At 38.6% G+C, this 25,311-nt stretch overlaps 1 protein-coding gene across 3 annotated transcripts in view; it reads left to right on the top strand.

Annotated features, from left to right (window-relative positions):
- The window catches only part of camkk1a (calcium/calmodulin-dependent protein kinase kinase 1, alpha a), a 66,066-nt gene extending 40,798 nt beyond the window's left edge, over positions 1-25,268 (top strand). The window contains exons 5-17 of one of the 3 annotated variants that reach the window (XM_063894782.1): positions 378-429; positions 1,356-1,489; positions 6,927-6,963; positions 7,321-7,342; positions 9,143-9,231; positions 10,577-10,776; positions 12,829-12,882; positions 13,083-13,156; positions 14,791-14,878; positions 16,252-16,380; positions 17,387-17,490; positions 20,101-20,148; positions 21,251-25,268. In XM_063894782.1, coding sequence (XP_063750852.1) covers positions 378-429; positions 1,356-1,489; positions 6,927-6,963; positions 7,321-7,342; positions 9,143-9,231; positions 10,577-10,776; positions 12,829-12,882; positions 13,083-13,156; positions 14,791-14,878; positions 16,252-16,380; positions 17,387-17,490; positions 20,101-20,148; positions 21,251-21,323 — 1,104 coding nt within the window. In that variant the 3' untranslated portion in view covers positions 21,324-25,268. The remainder of the gene's footprint in view (positions 1-377; positions 430-1,355; positions 1,490-6,926; positions 6,964-7,320; positions 7,343-9,142; positions 9,232-10,576; positions 10,777-12,828; positions 12,883-13,082; positions 13,157-14,790; positions 14,879-16,251; positions 16,381-17,386; positions 17,491-20,100; positions 20,149-21,250) is intronic. The other 2 variants (XM_063894783.1, XM_063894784.1) reach the window with 2 other exon arrangements.
- Positions 25,269-25,311: the final 43 nt, after the last annotated feature.

The following is a 25,311-nucleotide window of genomic DNA, read 5'->3' as shown; positions in this document are numbered from 1 at the left end:
TAAGACATCATTATGTCGTTGAGTGTGTTTCCTGTCACACATACGCACAATACTCACCGTTGTCCTTTATACTTGCTCTTTTCCATGAAAGAGATTCAGTTGCCTCTGACCTTTTTTAAAAAGCATAATAAGACGGATAATGAATCCATTTACTTACCTAACATACCTTCAAGGTGTTACCTTCTGATTTCCTTTGATTTTTGCCTACATTTACATTACCTAAAAACTAAAAGTCTAATCTATATTATTTATTGGTGATCCTGCTTTTAGCTCTAGTTTAATTTAAGAATACATATTCATTCTTGTTTAAAGGTTTTCCTCTTTATACTACCAGCATGTAAACAGTCTGTGATCAAACTCATTCTCTACTTTCCTAGGCCATGAAGCTGGTGTCCAAGAAAAAGTTAATGAAGCAGTGTGGTTTTCCACGTGAGTCCTATTCTATTCTTCGTAATGCATACATGCCAGTAAATAACAATATTTTGAAGCTACAAAAGGGTTTTGCACATTGATATGTGACTTTTAAAAGCAGATAGAGAAAATAAACAGAGCTGTAAAAAACGTATAGATCTCCGCTGATTTGACTGTCATTACAACAATAAGTCATGAATTAAAGGGGAAACGGTTTCGAACCTGTGAAAGCAATATTAACAAAGAAATGTTGCACTATATACACTTTTGCATTTGTAACTTTAAATATAGGATGTCATTCACATATACATTTTGGTCTCTTGAGTGGCTACCAACCCACAAACTGTGAAATAAGTCGACCAAGACAGTTTCTTGATGCCAGCCTTGGTACGAAAACATTGGATTCTACAAGCCATTTAGATTTGGCTCCCCTTCCTATGCAATCTCATTCGAATGTGCCGCCCCCCATATTAGTATCTTAAGTCTTGAAAACAACCTTTTTTAAAGGTGTGACATGTTTTTCTTGCAAGCTAATTAGAGAAAACTAGGCTTTTTCTAAAGGGAGTCTGAGAGACAGGCACTGAAACAGAGCTTAATACACATTATGAGAAAAATGATGTGTTCTTGAACATTAAAGCATCTAAATATGTCCTAGTACAAACCCAAATACAAGCATAAACGTAAAAATGAGCACAAGATGTCCACTTTAAATCTTGTTTTAAATACTTCAACAGCTTTATTATCCCTAAGGGTTTGCTGTGAGGGATAGCAAACTGCTGCCTACAGGGGGATTGTCAGACTACTACCTAAATCCTCTATGAGCTAAACATAGCAGTGATGACTATTTTAGTTACTGTAGATAATCATGTTATAAGATTGCTCCTGTCAAGGATAATCATTATCAAATGAATCATTTTGTGTGTGTGTTTTGTGGCGGTCTCCAGGTCGACCACCCCCAAGAGGACCCAAGGCGGCTCAAGGAGAGCAGCCCAAAATCTTAGGACCCCTGGAGAGGGTCTACCAAGAGATCGCCATCCTCAAAAAACTGGACCATGTCAACATTGTGAAGCTAGTGGAGGTGAGAGGGTCTCTTCTCATGTGGTTACTTTAAAACATTAAGTGCATTCAGCAAAATACACACACAAAAAAGGCAGTAGGGGGCTGTATTTGTAGTATTTATAACAAATGAGAAATCAAATGACATTTAAAGCATAGGCATAGCAGATAAGTAAAACTCCTTTCACATATTTGAATGACTGCTTACATAATATTTTGACCATTAAATGTCTTCAGTAAGACCAATATTAGTATCACACTTCAGTTCGATGTTCTGTCCACCAGAGGGCAGTGTATCAGTCAATGGCGGGTGTCCGTAATATGTACAACATTAGTGTGGGTCCCACATATGACAGTTAACGCTCCATCGGAAATACACGAGCTTACAGGAACCTTTCGTGACGTGCACCTAGTCAGTCAATGATGCTTTCGGAAGAAAAACACAGTCACTTGTTTTGGTTTTTTTAATTGTATTATTATCAGACTCTGGATTAAACACAAACAGTTTTATCCACTGTTCTCATCAAAATAAATTAAAAAAATAAGCCAGTCAGGCTAAGTAGGTTAAGGCTTACTCCTCGTCAGGCGTAGTTGTCGTTGGCGCGGCCATTGTTTTAGAATATTGTTTTAAAATAAGCGCGATTGCGCGAACCAGGAGGATGCCAACGTCATAGGTCTACAGGAGCCCAGATGACCAATAATAGCCTTGATAATGAGCTCGCGGTTTTACTTCACCAGGCGTGAAAAAAACCTTGGAAATATATACATGATGAAAATATGTATAGGTCCCACAGTATGAAGGTAGGAATGGTATATATTATTCCTTATGAATCAATTATATGTTATATTATTATATGCACGCATTTATCAACTAAACGATAAAAGGCTGTCTTGCTGTAGGAAAATGTGCCATTTCACAGCAGTTCCTCTGATAATAATGTTGACATCCACAACAGGCTTGCTTCAGGTCGGGATTATCCTTTACCACCGTGTCTTCAGATAACCTTTCTTGTTGTGTATCCTGACATTTTTATATCTATCATATCTGTTTATATCTCACCAAAAATGGTAGATAAACCCTGTGCTGCCAGGAGACAGGTAGCGGATAAACAGATTTACCCTCCAGCCCACCTACAGTTTCCTTGAGCCGTTATAGAGTCGAGATTTTTGGTGGAAAAGAATCATGTAGATTCTTATAATCACACAGCCAGCGCTAACAAACGTGTCTCGAGTTGAGTACTTTGGAAGATGGATAGGCTTTCTTACAGAGGCGGCTGTTTATGAAAGATGATTTACCAGACGTGACTCGAGATGCCCGCCGCTCCCCTGCGATATCATGATGAGTGATTTTTCATCTTGGGCAGATGGCGGGGGCGTCGTGGTCGGGAGTCAAGCTCAGGGACTCAGTCAAAAGGAGAGCTGTCTGGTTTGCTCTGGTGTAGAGAGTGCCAAAAATATATACAGTGTATATATATTTTTTACTTTTTCAGCTTTAATTAGTAAAGCTGAAGACAGACAGCAAAGGGTAACAAGACTGCTTTCCTCCTCTACTTCTTTCTCGGTTCATTCATTAAACTGAGCTGTGCTTGGGTCACGGTCACATTCATTCCTGGTTTACAGCTGATACTGCAGCTGGGTCCATCCAATTATGAATATACTTTTAAAAACATAGGCATTGCCAAGTGGAACAAATTAAAACTGATGAAAGTGATATGGTCATTTGCTGCAGATGGTGTGGAAAGAGCAACCCCCTCATTGTTAAAGTCTCCATAAATTTCTCCATAAATCAAGATGCCCTTTTAATAAATCATAGGCCCTGTATTGATAAACAGCTACGAATGAGATGCTGGGCTTCGAATGGTTTGCACATTTTAACAGCTCACATTCTGTTGTCCTTTTACTCAGAACAGAAGGGGGAAACCTTGCATGATACATACGTTTATGAGACAGTATGAGCAAACATGGTGACTGTCATGGCCTGTTCAAACTGACATCCTCTTGCTTAAAAGAAAATGTCCTGCTCTTGTTTTTCACTACTGTGTCCTTGGTAGGTGTTTACCTTCACTGTGGTAATTTAATTCACCAGCCTGTTGTGTTTAATCTGAACCCCGAGCACTTTATAAGGATTTTTTTTTTAATCCTGTCACATTTCATTTACTGTGGCCTATTTTTCACGGCAGTAAGTCATGCACACCTATGGAAAGTGCCAGCACAATAATGGCTGGAGGGGGTGGTGTGGGTGGTTCAAAAATCTATTTATGTCAGTTTAAGACTGTTACAGTACAATGATTAAAAGAAAAATGTATTTTTATTTTCCAAATATTGGGGGAAAATAGAGTCTTTATATACTTATGTCGCTAAATTAATACTTTACTTTATATTTTTCCCACGATTGATACCAAAATTGGGGGGAAAAAAGTTAAGCTTCACATGATAGAAGATAGATAGATAGAATCGGAGGATGAAACCCTCTTTATTAGTCACATACATGCACACAGCAGAGCACACACAGTGAAATTTGCCCTCTGCCTTCCTAGTACTAGGAGCAGTGGGCAGCTATTGTGCAGCGCCTCGGGAGCAATGGGGAGGGGGGATTGGAGGTGTCCGGTGCCTTGCTCAAGGGCACCACAGCAGGGCCTAGAAGGTGAACTGGCACCTCTCCAAGTAGCAGTCCACTTTCCATATTTCAAGTCTGTTCGGGGATTGAACCGGCGACCCTACGATTCCCAGTCCAAGCCCCTACTGACTGAGCCACTGCTAATAATACTATGATACTATTGACACTTTCACAACCTCTATTTACAAACTCTCTTGTCCTCTCCTCTGTGCTTCGTATAAAGTTCTGTGTGTTCAAAGGAAGTGATTTGTGTAATGAAATACAACAATCATAACTGATAAGTTATGTAAATTTGGTGATTTTAAAATCAGACAGAAATAAGCCTAAAACAAACTGGAGGGCTTTGGGGCCCAGAAGGTTAAACCACTGCTCCAGATGGACTGTGTGCCCCCCAGAAATTTGTGGGAGAGAGAGCAGTAGCCGTGTAGAAGCATGCAGCATTTATTTCATGGGGATGGCCTGTTATTTATTAACCCGGTTTAGGCTGGATTATCAACTGGTTTGTTTTAATCCCATTAAAAAATAGCTCTATCAATTTTCTTTCTACGAAATTGCAATATTAACTGGCTGCAGCTTGTATTCTACAGGTTTCAAATGGCACTCCTTTATCATAGTTGGACATACAATGGACGAACATGTCCTCATACCTTAATAACAAGGTGACATATTTGATTGTTGGAGAGTACCAGTGACGGGAACTACACATGATTGCCAGTGAAGGAAATAATTATTTGATCCCCTGCCGATTTTGTTAGTTTGCCCACTTAAAAAGAAATGAACAGTCTATACTTTTAATGGTAGGTTTATTTTAACAGTGAGCAACAGAATATCAAAATGAAATCCAGAAATGTAGATTAAAAAATGATATAAATTGATTTGTGTTTAAGTGTGGGAAATAAGTATTTGATCCCCTTGCAAAACATGCCTTAGTTCCTGGTGGAGAAAGCCTTGTTGGACAGCACAGAGGTCAGATGTTTCTTGTAGTTGGTCACCAGGTTTGCGCACATCTCAGGAGGGGTTTTGGTCCTCTCGTCTCTGCAGATTCTCTCAAAATCCTTAAGGTTTGGAGGCTGATGTTTGGTAACTGGAAGCCCCTAATGGAGGGGCCACTCCTTAGTTGCCTTGGCCGTATGTTTTGGGTCATAGTCATGTTGGAAGCTTTATCCATGTCCCATTTTCAGTGTCCTGGCTGAGAGAAGGAAGTTATCAGCCAAGATTTTACGATACATGGCCCCCTCCATCCTCCCCTCGATGCGGTGAATTGCCAAAGCATAATGTTTCCACCTCCATGCGTGACACTGGGGATGGTGTTCTTGGGGTAATAGTCAGCATTTCTCTTCCTCCAAACACGACATGTGGAGTTGATGCCCAAGATTTTGGTTTTGGTCTCACCTGACCACATCACCTTCTCATAAGCCTTCTCTGAATCATTCAGGAGTTCATTGGCAGACTTCAGACGGCCTGTACATGTCAGGTGACACTTGCGGGCGCTGCAGGATTTTAATCCATTACGGCGCAGTGTATAACCAACAGTTCTCTTGGTGACTGTGGTCCCAGCTGCCTTCAGATCATTAAGAAGTCCCTCCTGTGTAGTTATTGGCTGACCCCTCACCTTTCTCATGATTATTGATGCCCCAATAGGGGAGATCTTAGATGGTGGAGCCCCAGACCGAGAGCGATTGATGGTCATTTTGTGTTTCTTCCATCTTCTGATTATCAAACCAGTTGTCTCTTTCTCACCAAGCTGCTTGTTGATGGTCTTTTCTTCGATTCCAGCCGTGTGCAGGTCTACAATCTGGTCCTTGATGTCCTTAGACATTAGTTCCACCATGATCACAAGAGCTTTCTCTGGTCTTGCCCTCTGTGGAGAGGTTGTAATCTGATTTATGGCCTGTTATTTTGTAAGAGGGCAGGTTTAATGGGAGACAAAAAGACAAAACAGTGTTCCAGAGTTTAAAACCATAAAATAAAATAATTCATGTTTGTTTCAGTAACCGAATTTGGGACAGTAAATGTATTAATATATAATATTTTATTAAAGGATATTTTTAGAAACAAAACATATTCAGGTTAAATGTGGCTCTAGTTACCGCACATTCTTTGCTTCAACACTATCACCAAAGGTTTTATCATAGACTGTTCTTTCTGAGAGGGGCAACAGGGGGGTCCAAGCTCAGTGTTACAGGGGCACTGGCCCCTGATGGCCCCCCATGTTGGTAAGGTTAAGAAAACAAAATGTGTTGGGTAGATTTCAGAGATACTGCATTTCATTTCCAACGTTCTTCTTTCTCGTCAAACCATGGGAACTAAATTACCCATAACGCAACTTGACCACAGATGGGTCAGTCAGGAGATTTTTAGTCCTCAGATCCAATTAGCACTTTTAATTATCAAATGTCACACAGTTCCCTCCGAAGCCACAAAAGGCTTTGTACAACCTGTTATCACAAAAGGTTAAACTGTGGGTTTTGTATGGAAAAATTAAATAGAAAATCTGTTGATATTGAACAAAGAGCCAAAGGGTGGAGAATTACAGTTTTTGAAATTACATTTCCCTACCAATGTCCTCACTTTTGACATCTACAAGCTGCTTTCCATATGAGAACAAATTACAGTTTGAAAGATATTTTGTCAAACTTTTTATAAAAGCATCAAGGGCGATATAATCACGATTCCCTCTCATAACTCTGCATAGTCCCTCGTGAGAAATAAAATACTTTTTAATGTGTCCAACAGAATGCTCACACTGAAAGCCTTTTAAATTATTCTGACAAGAAATATCATGTTGATTTTTATGTTTTTCACACACAAATAATTCATGGTAATAATATTAATGTTGCAGGTACTGGATGATCCAGCGGAGGACAACCTTCACATGGGTATGAAGAACGTATTTTCTTTTTACAAAATCGTTTTAGTCTTTGTTCGCCCTCTTCTTAGCCTTTATCGCTCGGCACATATGCCACTAACAAGTGTTCTTATGACTTATTCATAATTCAGGCCATTGCTTGCTTCCTTCCACACCACCCCAGGCCTCACACATTATGCAGAAATCTTCCATCATAGAGCCAGGTCACAGTTAGGGTGCCTGTGATACGTCAAACTCTTAGTATGCTTAATGTGGCACATTGGTAATAATAGAGTGATGCTGGGGTGTAAGCTTGGTGTAAGGATGAATGAATACGTTGTTTAATCTTCCATGTTCTTATTTCCTCCTTGCTCTCTTTTTCTGACAGTGTTTGAGCTGATGCCGAAAGGGTGAGTAGAGAACGTGTCCTTCTTTTTCCTTTTTTTAATAATTTAAGGCTCCTTCTCCTCTGCCTTCACCTCTTCATTTCTTCATACTTCTATCCCTGCCCTTCATTACCCCGAGCTGACACAGCGCGGGTGTTTGTTCGTACCCCAGACATCAAACGGATTCATAATGTTCTTAGTTTTTCACAGTTATTACCAGTGGCAGTAATCCATCTGAATGTTTCACGCCCTGATGCATGGGCGGTTTCTTCCTACACCACCAACCAAAATAGTGATGATCTAATGATCGGAGGCCCTTTGTTATTTTATGCAAAGAGAAGTGGGAGGGGGGAAGCCGGTATCGTTTCACATATGCTCATAAATAAGTTATGCACACCTTTGTTCTGTTTGCTTTTTCACAATGGGAGAAGGTGTTTGCTCTCTTGTTGCCCCTAGGAGAAAGATGACAGACAGCAGAGCTCATTAATACTGCTGCTATTTGCTTATTACTAAATAAATAGTATCACGTTTGCTAACAGCTTCTATTTTTATTTATTATTATAACATATATTTTTGCTACTTATTCATTTTCCCTAAATATTTATTATCCCTATTACTGTATATCTATCTCCCCATGTATAGAGATATTAACCTTTGTACATTTTACCTGTCCGTAAATGGGCCTTAGAACTGAACTGGTGATCAATGTACATCCTGAAACCTTAACTATCAAAACTGTGAGAAACAAAAAACAGTTGCTATTAACATGGATTGTACTTATTGACAAAAAAACATTATCCCGAGCTTCTTGTTTGGATACAGTGATATTCCAGGGCTTTTGTTTTGAAAATTATTCCTCCTCCTGCACTTCCTGTCAGAATCAGTATCAGCTTTATTGCCAGGTACATTAACACATACAAGGAATTTCATTTGGTGTCTGGTGGTGGTAGATAAACAATCTAAAAAAAAAAAAGTAGGTAAAGAATATAAAGATAATAAAAACAAGTATTTTTAAGAAACTATTTAGCATTAAAAAATAAAATGCTAAAGAAAAGTATTAACACCAAATTTAAATGTAAATATACAAAGAACCTTAAAGTCTAAAAAACACTTGAAAATAAGGCAAGAAGGATACAGTAACTACATAGTGCTTTTATTTTTGAAAGGGTGTTGGTTTGGGGGAGTGAGAAGGGGAGAGCAACTACATTTGTATGTATTTTACTTATTGTAATATGGTGCAACTGTCACAAAACTTTATTTCCCATTTAGATATGTAAAGTATTGTAAGTGATTGATTGATTGATAATTATATTGCTACGGCTAATTATACTATTACAATACTATAAGTTGTTGCTATTATTGGTACTTTAAAATCTTTGTTCGTACAATATTATGTATTTCTCCTACTACTATAGAGGACTTGACAAAGTATTAAATTACATAAAATGTTATTTGATTTGAAATGTAAATCCCCCTTTAATTATAACGCAAATATTGCAGACAAGCTCTCAGTCTATAGTGCCAACAATTGCAACACTTGATAAATGTCTGTATGCATCTACTGAAGCCCTAAGGGACGTTGTGAGACAGGAGTTTCATCTCTGTCCTGCGCTCTCATCCAAACATTTTTCTTTATTCAGGTTTGGGATCAGAGATGTTTGATCAGAATGTTAAATTCTGCTTAAATGAAATAAGTATTAAAATCTCTTCACATTAAGAATCATATTCCTGTGCTAATGATACAAAACTGACTTGTAAATCTATGTAATCTGCTTTCTCTCTTTTCATGTGTTTGTTCCCTATGCTGCTTGTGTGGATTTGCAGTCCAGTGATGGAAGTTCCCTCAGATACTCCTTTGTCGGAGGAGAAGGCGAGATTGTATTTCAGAGACGTCATCCTGGGCATAGAGTACCGTAAGTACTTCACGCAGAACAACGGCTGTTTTTGAGCCTTTAAAACTGTGAAGCACTTAAGTGACGCTAATATATGCTTTTAAGCTATTTGACTCTAGTGACCCACCTAAAGAGCTCCATGCAGTATCTAACTACTCTTTGAAATGAATTGACATGTAAAATTTTCTTTTTCAATTTACAAGGACAAGGCACTTGTGAATGTGACCCTTTCTTCTCATGCTCCTGGGGGTATGGCTGCAGATCTGTGCTGCACACGTCATCAGTATTGAGCTTCTGTTGGGTGAAAGCTGTCGCCTCATTTGTTGAACAAGATCCATTTCACCAGGCTATGAGCTGGATGATTAGGGATCAATGCTGCCTCTCTCTAAGCTCTGAGGTGCATCTTGGAAAATAAGCTCCAAAGACTCATAGAGACAAGCCAAGGCGTATGTAAAAGCCATAGACTGTACAGTTTTGGTATTTACATACCCTGGTTCTCCATCCAACTCAAAATGACAGCCTGTGGAGTATAAAGTACATTTTACAGTAAGGGAGAATATCTAAACCAAATTTTTGTTTTTGACAAACTATAGGATTATAAGTATTGTGGTGTTAAAGGATTCTCTGTGACCTGTACCTTTTGTGTATTTTTGAAAAACATACTTTAAATCCATGTAATTGTTGATTACCACATCTGATGGGGAACTAGTTAAACCTTTTAAAAACATGCATTTTAACCACTTTGGGCATTAAACTTACATTCATCTTTCTCACTCTGTATGTTACACAGTCAATATTTTTAGCTTATACTAGCCATAACTACATATTTACCTTCTGTAAAACAATAACGCCACCTAAATAATCCAGCATTCTACATATCTATAGTCATTCCTGAGGACATTGACGCTGGGTATTTTATGCTTAATTGCGTAGGCTTCTAATGAGTCAAGTGCCTTATATATTTTTTTAAATCCTTAGACGAGAAGGCACCACTTATCCAATCAGTTAAGTGTCTGAAGGCTTAGCTGCAGACGGCTGCTAAGTTTTAGCGCTTAGAGACTTACTTCCACTTTCAGTCCTAGATGAACTCACACATTCATATCATTTTTATGGTCAAAGTGATGCTTTATTAGCTGCTGTTATTATGATTTATGTCTCATACTTTTTTCTTTTTGTTTTAAGAGTAATGTACTTAGCAATCAAAACATGCACCCTTCTGCCTTATGAATGATGTATGAATGAAATAACGTGTTTATAAAGTACATTTCCGTATTGAACACTTATTACAAGGACCTTAGATAAATAACTCGCTTTTTGGTGCTGCTTTTGAAAAATAATCTGACAGTTTACTTCCTCTTATCCTCAGTGCACTACCAGAAGATTGTCCACAGGGACATCAAGCCTTCTAACTTGCTCCTGGGGGACGACAGCCACGTAAAGATTGCTGATTTCGGGGTCAGCAACCAGTTTGAAGGCAACGATGCTTTACTGTCCAGCACTGCTGGCACTCCCGCATTTATGGCACCAGAGACCCTTTCAGACGCACGAAAGAGCTTTAGTGGAAAAGTGAGTGAACTTTATTTATTCAGCGCGTGCCTGAGTTTGAACTCCTAAGATTACAGCGACCGCAGGTGTCTAAACTTTATGATTATGAAAGCAGAATCATTAAACCAAGATAAGCTTTCAGAACTTTGCCAGGCTGCTAATCCAAGGAGCAAATTGTCATCGTCAGTCTTTTCCCCTGTGTGTGTAAGCTGGTAATAAAGGAGCCAGTAATGCAGCTGAGTGAATCACTATCAGTGGAGACAGGCAATGGAATAATCATTTTTATATACCTGATATTGACTTGGGATATATTGACGTTTTCATATCATTTTACCCTTTCTACATTCATAGTCAATCAATGATCAGTCATGTCTATCGCAAATAACCTGCCACCAGTCCATTACATTTAGACTGATTCCACCTACAGTACAATCCGCCTCTCACTGCAATCAATAAAGAAATATATATTACATGTAAAATAAATAATGATTGCATTATGACCACTGCTTGTGAATCCACTAAACCTGCTAATTTATAAACCATTTCAGCCAAAACAAGTGATTTACTTTTTTCATTTACAGTGTGTATCACGATTTATAAATTAATTTTAGGACCAAATATTGTTATTGCACTTTTCACTTCAAATAAACTAAGCAGTGCTATCACTTCCATGTGGCCCCTGCTAATTTGAAAACATTTGTATAAAAATAAGACCAGCCCTTTTTCCGAGTGCAGTTACTAGATACAAAATATAAATAAATCTTAATTTCTCCTGAATTTAAAAGCCAAATATGAAGTGTTACCCAAAGGACATGCAGCTGAGCTTTCTATGAGCAGGCCACGCTTTTTAACTACAATGTCAAAGTTGATGATATTCTTTACTGTATATAGCAGGAAGCCAACATTTTGATGAGGAACAATATTGGATTATAGCATTAATCCAATCTATAATATAAAAAAATGGGCGGTGGGGTTTCCTTTCCTGAAGCAGGAAGTCATCAGTCCATCTGTCCTCCCTTTCAAGACCCAGCTTACCTGTTGGATATTTAAAAGAATCATTTTGCTAGGTCTTTAAACTACCTTTTTCAACCTTTGAGAAAAATGCCATGGCGAAAGATGTGAGAGGAACTCATTAGGACTTGGCTATGTAATTATGTGGCGACAGTGGATGTTATTGAAGTGGTTATGCAGTTGGGAATCTACAGTTCTTTACATAGATGTACTTCTTAAACCACATCTTTGTACAAGCACACACAATTGAACCATGGGGAAAAGATATATCTTCATCTCCAAAGTTTGAATTCAAATATAAAAGTGAAAGGAAATGGTTGCCAGCACTTCTTATGGCCTCCACTTAAGTCCTTCTGGGTCATTTCACTCAGTTAGGAACTTACAAATTCAACAGCAACACAATTCCCAATACAGACGTCTCAATATACGGCATTTAAGGTACGTGTCATGCTGCTTCCCATTAATTGTTCAAAATTGCAGACAGAAAGAATGTTAGAGCTGTTCAAGTGCCTGAAGACATAAATGCAGTCCTTTTTGATGGCTTCTTGTCCTCTGATTAGGGTCTTATTCATGCTGATTTGGATTTGTTCAAGCAGTGCTCCAGGGATCTTTTGTGTCCTTTGTCCGCCAACCTTTCTGATTTTGGTGTAAATCAGCAGTTACATATTTTAATATCTGACACTCATATGTCACTTATACTCCCTCTGTTGTCAATCAGGGTTGTGTATCAAGTGACTACAGAATCAACAGCACCATAAGAAATGTCAGAAGGCTAGTTGTGGCGTTTTAGATCCATCAACTATTAGAAATTGATTCCTAGAAGAGCTATTCATCCAGGGAGAGGGACGACAGACAAGATGATGGATGACTAGATTGCCTCTGTAACCTGAGCACACAAAACCAGACAATTTCCCATAAATCACTATAGGCCTACTAAATTGATTTGACTCATTATGTTTGTTTGTGAAAATAAGTGTTTGGTTTTCTGCAGCGTGTTTTAAAATGTATGTTTTCATGTCAAATTGTGTTGCTCTTATTTTAATTACTGGCTGTTTCTTAAAGGCACTGGACGTGTGGGCCATGGGAGTTACACTTTACTGTTTCGTTTTTGGAAAGGTAAGTCTGCACATTTCCCATTGTAATATCTGATACAATAGCTGATTAGTGGCATCTTTTATTTTAATAAAGGCTAGCTGGTTATTGCTGTGATTTATCTTGGTTGTCTTAAGGGATACAGATTTAGTTTGGTACACACAGTAGTAATTCAATGTACCTTCCTTGTTTTTCTCACCGTCTCTCCTCTGCTCCACCTGCAGTGCCCCTTTATTGACGACTACATATTGGCTTTGCACAATAAGATAAGGACCAAGCTTGTGGATTTCCCAGAAACGTAAGTTCATCTCCTGCGTCCTCACCTCTCCTCTACTTTATTAAAGGTGACAGCAGCAATGTCCCAGCCACCACCATTTCACAGATGTATCCCATTCTCATCTGAATTCCTTTCACCTTGTCTTTATTTTCAGTAACAAATTGCACATACCAAAATATGGAAAGTTTACACAGCAGCCAGCACCAGCCAGAAATAAGTTCCATCTGTTTGTCATCAAAACAAGCATTGAAAGAGCTGGCCTGGACACTTTCTAGCCCCTCTGTGTTCCTTTATCTCCACTTTGCCTCAAAGGTCAACATGGAAGTCTTCTTGAGGGAATCATGCTAAAGACACAGAGCAAGAAAAAAAGATGGGAGGTCAGGAAGAGGCTAGCAGTGGAGAAAAACTTAGGGAAAAACAAAGAGTCCCAAAACTGAAGTATAAACACAGAACATGCAAAGGGGCTATAAGTGGCAATTGGATTATGTATGCTCAAGAGACTTTGTGACTGTGTAGAAGGCTTGTTCATTAAACATTATCCCCCTCCTCCAAATCGGAGTATCGCTTCACCTAATGGAATCATCTCCACACTATACCAATCTAATAGAGTTAGCTGCCCTTGTTGGCAGCCCTGATAGGTCATTATACTGAAGGTGTGCATTGTGATCAATGGCTGAGCTCACATAAACTTGTTTTACTGTGACACAAATTACCTCTATAACTATGATATATTTGAATTATATTTTATCAGGGTCGGTGAAGTGTAACATTGAACAGGCACCTTGATAAATATGGAGCATTGACTTCCCTTACAGTAGCTTTTGAGTCCTAAGCATAAAGGGGCATAACTGCCTTATACTAATGGATACACAGGTCCAATAGCTTAAAGTAATGAATACATAGGTGAAATAGTTGGCTTAAAGTAATGAATAAACAGGTAAATTAATTGGCTTCAAGTACTTGATAAACAATTACAATAGTTAGCTTAAACTACTGGATAAACAGGTGCAAATACTTATTAGCTAGGTGAAATAGCTAGCTTCTTAAAAATAGAAATCTTGGTTCTTGCCTAAATTAAGGCTAAACATAGGATGGACATAGTTTTTTATCAACTGTTTATGTATTACTTCAGCTAATTATTTTTGACTGTTTACTTTCAGCTAAATATTTCTCTTGTTTATCAATCACTATAAGCTAAATATATTCTGTAATATAATATGTCAAATATATTACTTTTAGAAAACTATTTTATTGCTAATTACTGTAGTTTTCACACATAACACGTTGTCATTAGAACTATCTTTTTAGCTGACTTTAATATTAGGGTACTCATATTTTATTCAAAGTGTGTTTTAAATTCATCATCTTGTTCACAGTTTTTTTCAATTAAGACACTGTCTCAATGCTCAGTTAAGCTTACACTTGTCTCTATGCCAAGTAATAGTAAGTGACAAGCATCAACATACAGGTGTGAAAATGATGTGTATTTTCTATGTAGCAAGTGTTTGGTGGAAATGTTATTTGCTCAGAGCTCACATAAATCCAATGAGGAGTTGCAAGTAGAAATGTTCTATTTAAAGTGTCACTAATCACATGTTTCATTACATTTCCAAATCGTCAAATGTTTCAAAATAATTATTCTGTGTTCCGTGCAGACCAAATATCAGCGAAGAGCTGCGGACTCTGATCCTGCGGATGCTGGATAAGAACCCGGACACAAGGATTACCATTCCTGAGATCAAGGTAATGTAGAGAAGAAAGCAGACGTGATTGAGACCCTGTGGCTCGTCTCTTATTGTTTAGCTTGACATGCAGAGGATGTCATTGTTCATGCTCAGACACATGATGACTGGTTTTCTCTCCTGTGATTGGCTTAGAACACTCTGATCGCAATGCTGTACAGGCAAAATGCTGTGTTGTTGCAGGGCATGATGAAATCTTTTTATCCCTGTGGAGGATTGCAGTAAAACCCAGTCAGTAATACAGAGGGAGGTCCAAGACCAGCCATGGGGAGGTTGCATTCCCCTACCCCTTTGCCGCTGTATTTCCATGACACAATCTAAGCATGTGTCAGTGAGTCATTTTTCTCACCAGAGACTCTGTTTGTGTTGATGGAAAAAGAGATAATTAGATGCATAACAATATGCAGACACACACGCGTGTACACAAAACATATCTCTTAGTTGGCAAAAGCTGCAAAGTAAAGCTGATATAAACCCTAAGGTCACCTATAATGCAAAATCCACTTTTCATGTATTGTTATACATAAATCTGTGTCCTCAGTGTGTTAAGAGATTTGGAACATTTCAGGAAAAAAGTTCCTGAGGTCTAAGCTAAAAACTATAGAAATAATGTATTGTAACTTTTAAATCTAAATTCCTTAACATTTAAATTGAACTTTAGTTTAAAAAATGTGTTCATTCATCCACTGTGCTACACTGTGTTTGACTTTTTTAGGTTTTTTTTACTTAGTTTCAAGTTATTTTAATTAGATAACCCATGAATAAAAGCATCCTGCATTTTTTATGACATCTATTGATGCTAACTGATTGGAAATTGTAGAAGCTTGTTGTGCATAGTCTGGATTTTGGAGATGATTGGCTGGGATGTTGAAGAAAAGTGAACGTCCTGAAATGTAATATGTTCTTTATTGTCAACCAATCCCATCAAAAGAGCCACAATGGAAGGTTTTCTACTAAAATCCTGATCCTTTGCTGAAAACTAAAATGACTGAGATTTTTCTTTAGAAATAAATGTTTGATAATAAACGTTCAGTCATGCTGGTTGGTCGCTTTGATGGATTATGAGTCTGAAGCGACTTTTAACTCAATCGTTACAGTTGAGTTTGTGTGGCGCAATAACAACATTAATCAAAACAAATGGCTTGCTGGCTGAAAATGTTCATGAATACATCTTAACAGTATGCCTAGCTTAAGAAAATCATCAATAATGTTTTATAATATGCATGCAATAAAATGCTGACTTTGTGTATTTTAAACATTGAACAATGCACACACAGTAGGTTTCCTGTAGGGATGTACATGCTAAACTATACTAACTGTGGCCCATACAGTATACACTGACATCTCTTCCTGTGTGTCTTTGTGTGATTTTAGATGGACCAGTGGGTGACCAAGGGGGGCACCGACCCCTTGCCACTAGAGGAGGAGCACTGCTCCGTGGTGGAAGTAACAGAGGAGGACATCCAGAACTCAGTCAAGTTTGTTCCAAGCCTCTCTGCAGTTGTAAGTGTCCCCCCTTCAACAAGCACTTTGTGTCAAATTGATGGCTTTACGCTAACGATTTCCAAGAAAGCTGAAGCTCTCAGAAACCCAGTGACTGAAGAAAGATAGATATGCTGGATATTTTCTTTGCGTTGGCCACCAATTTTCAGAATGGTAAGGTTAAAAGTCTTTCATTCACATAAACCACACCAGATAGAAACAACTTCCCTTAATTTGGGAAATGTTTTATGAGATGCCTTTTATTTTAAAATGCCACTGATTCTGTTATCGAGACTCTAAAATCACATCAAAGCATTCAGCATAATGCCTGAAAAAGGTTATTCTATTCACACCAGAGCACTGACCACATCGCTAAGTTGAAATGGCTATAATTAACCAGGAGGTTACCTTCCCAGGAAGTTACTTCTTAGATTTGTGCAGTTTATGGAACAAAAGACACTTCTTACTATATCACATATATCCAATCCAGTATGCAAAACAAAACGTTTTAATGCTACCTTAAAATGAAAACAAAACTAATATAGAAGACAGCCATGGTAAGGTGGAATTGATTGCTGTTGCATTGCTCTAGAGAATACAACATATTGGTTAAACATATCAAGTGTAAATCTGGGTCAAATAAGATTTTTTTTTTGTGACTATTTATCTGTATAAAGAATCAAGGTTGCAATGAAATCTCGAGTTGGTCGATTTTGTTTCTCTTGTGTGCTTGATTGTAAATCAATGAGATGAGCTCTTCTGACTGTGTTTATATAACTCTAGTGTGTATAAGTGTGCTTGACTGTATGAATGGGGACCCCAGGAAGAATAGCCAGTGCTCACGCTTGTGATAGGAGGCATCCTAATAAACAAAGGAAATGTTAATATCCTAATAAGAGCTCTGATATTCTGTTTGCTTTAACCTCTCTTTGCAATACATCTACTGTGTTCTCTGACGATTAGATGAGATTAAAAAACTAAGCTTTTGGACATCTTTGTAAGCTTCCTGTGTTTGTGATTGTTTCAGATTTTGGTGAGAGCCATGTTGAGGAAGCGCTCCTTCAGTAACCCCTTTGAGTGTCCAAGCAGGAGAGAGGAGCGGTCCATGTCTGCACCAGGCAGCCTGCTTATGTAAGACCACACAGTCCCGCCTCATCACAGTCAAACAGTCCTGATTACTTAAAGGGACAGTTCACCCTGAAACCAAAAACACATATCTTTTCTCTTACTTGTAGTGATATTTATCAACCTAGATTGATTTAGTGTGAGTTGAAGTGAAGACATTATCCGCTGTATAGATGTCCTCCTACTCTCCAACAAATGGAATAAGATGGCACTGGTTAAGGGGGCAATAATGACCCATTAACTCAAGATAATCAACAGACTTGTTGTGAGAAGTTTGATGTACTACGCCCGCCAACTGTATCAACACACGGAAGTGGACTTGACAGCTCAGCATAGGACACCTTTATGTTTACATCTCGAGGCTGTGGCGCAGTGGGATAGTGCGCTGTTCTTCGGATCAGAGGAGAGCTTATTCCAGTCCCACTGCAGTCAGCATGTCTTTGTGTCCCTTGTCAAGACACTTCACCCCAAATTGCTCCTGTGGAGATTATCCACAGTATTGAATGTATGTAAGTCGCTTTTGATAAAAGCGTCTGACAAGTGATGTAATGTAATCTTAATTGGTGAATAGATACATTCCACGGTTTACGGGTGTAGTTTATAAGAAAGGAAAACAGTTCCTTCGTTCAAACTGTGTAAAACAAGGTCTCTTGGTTTATATTAAAGACCGTGGTCATTATTTCTGAAAAGTTACATTGATGTTAGGTTTATAAAAAAAGGTTGGCAATTCAAACTCCACATGGCAAGAGAATCCATATATCACTATGGCAGATAACTCCACACTCTGCAACTCACGCCAGAACAAACTAGATTGATAAAAGCACTATAGTTAAGAAGTGTATGTATTTATGGGGCAAACTGTCCTTTAATACCCGCATATCTCATCTATGATGAATAAAAAGAGAATGTAGAGAACATGTAGATCACACCTGTCTCCTCTGTCCTATGTATCAGGTTAACTCACATTCACTCCTGCAGCAGCGACTGCTTTGGGTTGCCATAGCACCATGATTCATTCTTTTATAAGTGTTATTTGTGTGTTGCTTACAGCTTTAAAGGGTAGAAGGATTCAGAGTGACAGATAATCATACAGATCTTCGAGTGCCTCGGGCTGACCTTACATTTTCTGTTGAACGGATTGAACGCATCACAGGGGGAAAAGCCAATCATCTTACTTCGTTGTGCAATTCCAACATATACAGTGCAGCCCAAGGCGAATGGGAGCTTCTATAGCTGTTCCCTGCTGTACTGCTTGTGCCTTTGGCTCAGTAATCTGTGTTTAGTGTCAGGCAGACTCTGCCATGAAGGCCACTGTAGCGCTGAATGTGGAGACTCTAACCGCCCATTGTGAGCGTTTTATTAGATGATTTCTCCTCCCCTAACTAGGCCAAGGTTTCCCCATTACGCTCCAGGCAGTCAGAGAGCTGCCTTCTGAGGTGAAGGTGCTAACAGAGGACATGCAGGGAGTCTTGAACAATACTGCCCCCTGCCGGATAAAAGGAAAACCAAGGCTTTGTCCATCTAAAGCTCACAGCAGCCTAACAGAAAAGTTTAGTCAGTAGCTCATAGATCCTGATTTTTAAACTTAATGTCACCATGGATTGTTGATTAAACGTGGACACTGCAGTTGTATAGGGTCAACTTCTTTAGCTCCATAACACTTTCCCTGTTGATCAATAACATTAGGGAAATCACACATGCATTATTTAGTTTCCATTAAATATGCAAACGAGGCAGTATTTCATTTTTATAATTTGCATTCTTTCCAGAACAGTCAACTGAACATTGGGTGACGCCGAGTTGCAAATGAATGTTGATCGATTCTTTTACAGAGGGAATTTAGGATATATCTTACCCAACAAAACAGAATATGGGAAGCAGCAATGTGTAAGTTGTAGTTGTAGCAGCAGCTTTATCGAGGCAGAGGTAGGAAGATCTTGCAGTTTAAAAAGAGTGACATGTTTAGGAGAATTTGTTTGGTTGGTTGTAAGACGGACGAGCCCCGTCACGTGTAAATGTTTCATTGGTGCTACCTCGGAGGCTTTGCCGCATATTTTGCGAAAAAAATGTTACACTCTAAAAACATTTTATTTCTGAAATGTTATGTTTAATTATGCAAAAAAAGAGATTATCTGTAACAAACTTGTGAATTAAGGAGAAATATAAAAATGCAAACATGCACATTTACTTTCAAAAAACGTGTAAAACTGAATGTGTATTTTGGATTTCTCAATTTAACTTCATCACCTATCTTACTTTCCTGAGCACTTTCATTTTGAGACATTAATTTGATCATGATGGACCATAAACAACAAAATGATTAGCCTCTGAGACATAAATTACACTTTACCTTGAAAAATTCATCTAATGCTAAGCCAGTTAAACTGTAATTATAATTGTAATAGAAAATAATAAAGCAGTTGAGTCCCAATATATTTATTTTTAAATTGGTATAAAATGGAAAAACAGATCAGGATCCTGCTTCTCAAAGCAACTAAAGGTTGAGGAGCTGATTTTTGTTGGCTGGAGGTCATCTCCACCAGCAACCATGCCCTTGAGGTGACTTTTGCCCTCTGAACTGTGACTCTCCCATCTTTTTCTCCCACTTTGCTGCAGGGATTCCTGGCCCTTCCGGCCCTCTTTTAAACTTCACCCCTCACTCAGGTAACACTCTGTGCAATACAGTCTGGCAAGCTGTCTGTCCCCCATCTACCAGCCTGTATGCCCATCATCATCTTAGACTCCTCCACTCTGGCTGTCCTTCATCATGAGAAGTGACGGAGCTGCCGAACCTTTCCCCAGCTGTCACCTCAGAGAGTTTCTCATCTCCCTGCTGCTGTCATTTTTTACATTGTGTCTTTACCATTCATCATGTAACAAAAATGGGATTCTCTGATCTTGCTACATTTGGAAAGATAGAGCACAAGGCATAGCTTGAAGTGGGATTGTATGAGGTCCATATCTAGTGTATTACAAACAGTGGATGGCGGTTGGCTTACTTTGTCAGCTTGGAGAAACGGACAGGAGTATCAGAACTAAAATAAAGCTGCTGTGGACAGGGGCAGCAGCAAAACATATCTTCTACAACTGAAATAATCAATTTATGTGCATGCTTTACTTCTTATATTTTCACTGGTTTACCCTCCTTTCAGACCCCCTTCCAGAGGAGAACTGTCTCTAATTTCTGCTTTCTTTAAAGCAACCAGACTCCATTGACAAAACCAGTCATTTTACCTTGCAGCACACAGGATCGTATGGTCTTATCCATGCCTCGTTCAGAAAAGCTGTTTGGATGATTGTGTGGCATTTGTGCTCAGGTCAGATCAGACTCGCCTAGTCACACAACAATACATACACACTAATTGATTGATGCACCCATATATCAGGAACCACCATGTTTTGTGAGGTAAAATTGTTGTTTTTTTCAATGGAGTCTGTTATCTTTGGAAAGAGGATAGCGTCAACAATCAGAGTTATCTAATGATAAGGTAAAGTGGTAAAAAATGAAATTGTACACTGATTTTGATTGTTTATACAGAGTTTCTTTAGGTGGCTAAAATATTTTTTGTTGCAGCAACTGTCCTCAGCAGTTCATTGCTTAGTTTCAGGTAGGTAACTCCTGTCCTCTCCAAACTGCCATCTGCCATAGATAAGACATAAAACCCCAACTATTCTTTAATCGTCCAATCATTTGGATCTCTGAAGCTCCTCATACTAACTGCTCTCCCTCTCTGTCTGTCTGTGTGTCTTGTTTTTTTGCCTTCAGAAAGAGCAGCACAGGAGATGGACCCAGAGAAGGAGAGCTGGAGGACCTGCATGAAGACGAGCCCTCCTCTTGAGTCAAAATGACAGTCAACAGTCATAAACTCCATTCCAACACATATCCCTCTGCTTGTAAAACCAGTGTACTCTCACCTTTAATCTGCTGAGTGACTCGAGTTCACATTCAGACTCGTTTGCTTGAGCTTGCTTACGATTTTATCTTTTTCTTTTTCCTTCCTGATTTCCCCTATTTGCCCTATTTTCCTTCTACAATGTGGAGACTCTGAGCATTTAGTTTGTTCTTCAATGTCGCTTGTTTTAACTGCTCTCCCTCTTCCTGATGTGACTGGCATCAGTCAACCGATATGGGGAACTCTGCATCATTACCAGTTGAAATGACTGTTGACACAAACATGTTTATCAGCTGGCATTACACTGTGATGTGGGAAAAAAAACTGTCAAAACACGTCTGCATGGATGAATATTTAAAGCATCATCATCAGACTGTCTATAGCCTGCCTGACGAGAAGAGTAATCCTCACAGCATGTAAATGGCATTAGGTTGTCTCCTCACTGAACTACAGGATTGCTTTTTCTGATATTGTACATAGATGCCATCACTAGCTTTTGTTTTAGAGCTTGGTGATTGAGTCCCTTCTGTGCTACCAGCCCAGCTTGTTGGATTTCTCTGACAGGTAGTCAGCTGTCTAAGGGTGATTACAGGGACAGGCCAGCGACTTTACTACGCTCCAAAGCGTTTCAAAGTTACTTTGCTCGCTGTGTTATTTGAAACTCTTTCTGTTAGAAGTCATTTCACGCTTCCTTTTCAACTCCTTTGTGTCTGATAATTGTTCTCCTGCCCCGTCTCGTTCCTGCCATATCCTGTTGCTGTTTGATCCAAAGTGAAGTCATTGCAACAGAGGTCGGAGCATTTGGTAGTGTTGTTTGATGGTGAGTCAGCACAGACTATAATTTCCCTTTTTAGTAATCCCATTCTTGGATTCAGAGCTGATTTGAAGGCATGAATAACTGTATTGTGCAAGTTAAACATCAATGAGTGCTCTTACAGAAGAAATTGAAATATCCAGGCTAAGGCACTGTACACAAATTATTACTGAAGGGGAGGTCAGAAAAGTGGCAGGGTTTTTTATGTTTCCCTTTTGCTTAGGAGTGGTTAGTCTGAATGTTTGGGAGAAAAGGAGAAGAGTCTTTTTATTTTCTAATATCCCAAATGTATAATTCAGTATTCCCTCAAGGGAAGAGTCACAGCAGGTTATGCATGCAAAATGTTATCCCTACAAAAAGTAATATTCTCTTTTACTTTCTTATTCATCATAACAATAATGTGTTCAAAAATAGTAGCTGCATCATATAATGTCAGACATTTTATTGCCATACATTCCATATATTGAGAAAACAATTCTTCCTTAAACACAGATGTGATTTAAATATATTTTATATACAAATTGACTGAATTTAAATGAGATTTAAATTAGATTACATCACATAGAATTATTGAACATTTAAAGCTAGGGTCCAAATTAAATAGTAATTAATGCTGAAAGGGTTGTGTGATTTAGAAAGATAAAATAATAGATTTATACGATCCCAGTAATCTTTGCAAGGTCCCTAACTAGTTTGCCTGGCTGACATTTCGAAGGTCAAACTAGCCCCGCGTGTGTAGAGCTGGGTTGGCTAGTGAGTCAGCATTCTAACGGTGAGATCACAAAGGTCGGCTGGTATCAAATATTATTAATTTCTGTGATTGAAGTCCTTTGTTTGCCATTAAGGCTGATTGCTAAACTTCAAAAGAAGTGAAATCTGTGGGCTGCAGTTTCTACTGTCTCATATCAACGATGGATCTCTTCCTCCCCCGTAGCTCTCCTTCAGATTATGTTTGTACAACTCCATTTTGCCTTGGCCTGGGTCGACGCTCTGTGAAAGGGAGCGTGCCTGTCTGGCAGAGTGCTCTGAGCACTTGAACCGCAGTGAAAAGAGCATTTCAATGTCATGATTAGACCCAGACTGCCAACAACAACACACTCACAATCCATCCACTTCAGTGCTGTCCCCGGTGTGGCTGATTATAAACTGGGGGGGTGAGTGCAGCGCTTTGCATTTCCTGTATTAAACTAACCCTCAGTATCCGCAGTAAAGGATGCATACTGAAACACAGAGAGCAGAGAGGGGTCGGTAGAAAGTGTTGCACATATTGAGCCTCTGTGTTTAGAGATGTATGTTCACACAGTCAGGAAAGTAATGCACAAAAACCATGGGTTCTTGGGAATGTAAAGCTTTAAAAATATTTGTATTTAATTGTTCTGTAAAAAAAAGTCTACTTGTTTTGAATGTTGTAAATGAGGGCTTCTTTATTTAATGCTGTTTTTATTTATTTTTTGCCGAGGACGGTGTAAGTGTAAGGAGGCACAGAGATCTTTTTACAGCTAACCTTAATTGAAAGGCTGTTTGAACCAAAAATATTAAAATTGTATGTATTGTGGTGAGGGTTTATAACTCATGACATTCTTTTGAGGTTTTCTTTAAGTATATAGGTGTTGCCAGCTTTACATTTGTGTGTTTGTACTGACAGACAGTCGTCAGCGCCAGAGCTGCAATAGTGTTATCGTCTTTGTCATTTCTGCATTGTTAAAAAAAAACTAAAATCCTGCTTATATTTGAATATTTGCACATTTTCACTTACAGAAAGCATATTAAGATTAACAATACTGGTATTTGTACAATTTACGAGGGAAAAAAACCTGTGGTTCACCTGTAAAAGACCATACTAACTGTGTATGTCCTCAAAGTCTCCCGTGCTTTTGATATCAATCTGCATGTCAAAGCATTGCTCCTTGTTTTTTGATTTTATTTTATTTTTTTTTACAAATGAAACTAAATATTATTCAATTTTTCCAGTAATTTATTCTCCTGTCTGTTTGAAATTGCTGTAACAGCTGCAGTGACAAGATGTGCATGTCCACATAGCGACAGGAATGGTGAATTTTGTGTAACTGCAGCTAGGGACTTGTGGAGTTTACTGCTGTAATGATGAAGAATACTAAACACTGTCATCCCCATTATATGAGCAGGGCTCAGAGCACAGAACAGCTGGAAACAGCGGCTTTATGTTCAAAATCTCCAGAGACACAGTGAGGGATGATCACTAACTTGCCTTCAAGATTGAACATTAAGCCTCGAGCTATAAAAGCAACCTGCTCCCACTTAATCAACCACTAACAGCCTGTTTATATGAATTATGACCTCTGCAAAGGGGTAATTAACCCTAAGCAAACCCTCTTACGTGCTGTGCTGTTTATATATATTATTTTGATTGCAGTGTTGGAAAGATGCTGATCTTCTTTCCACACAATGGGACAAGAAGGGTCATAACAAAAAATAAATATGTTTTAAAAATTGTACAATTAAATGGCCATAACTTGATTGTCACCTGTATGACTCTTTCAATGCTGCACATTTCATCTCTGGAGAATGCCTTAATGCTACAAGGTGATGGGGATTCTAAGAGAATGTGCACAAATGTTTTAGTTTTGACGCAGATACGGGTCCAGCTACACGCTTCACTTTGTGATATAGGAGGTTTGCATCCTCTCTTAAGCTCAGTGTTGTTATGTAGTGAAAAAAAATCAATGGGTGCAATTGCAGCACTGAAAATGAGTCACAGAAAAAATTCTTCATGATTTCAGGTCATTGTATCCAAAGGAGGAGTGTGTGTGTGTGTGTACATATTGTTTAGTCAGGGAGGATTTATACGGCTGCTGTGTATTTAATGTGACTGTCCTGATGTTTGTCCTGAAGATGCCTGCTGTCTCTGTGTCTCGTGTTGTCTCGTGCATTTCTTCTGAATGTACTCTCGCTCATCACAAATTCAAAAACAGAAGCATGGCACATCCCTATGGAATGCAATGTAAATATGTACCAATAAATATGAAGAAGCTATTTTTTTGCATGCTTTTTGTAAGCCCAGACATAATCAGAGACAATAAAAAATACAATCTGAGTTATTTACACGTTGCCTGTTTTGCTGTTTGCGCTGTGAGACAGAAA

This window comes from Eleginops maclovinus, chromosome 11 (assembly GCF_036324505.1).
Source record: "Eleginops maclovinus isolate JMC-PN-2008 ecotype Puerto Natales chromosome 11, JC_Emac_rtc_rv5, whole genome shotgun sequence".
Taxonomy (NCBI): domain Eukaryota; kingdom Metazoa; phylum Chordata; class Actinopteri; order Perciformes; family Eleginopidae; genus Eleginops; species Eleginops maclovinus.
This window is presented reverse-complemented; position numbering and strand designations above follow the sequence as displayed.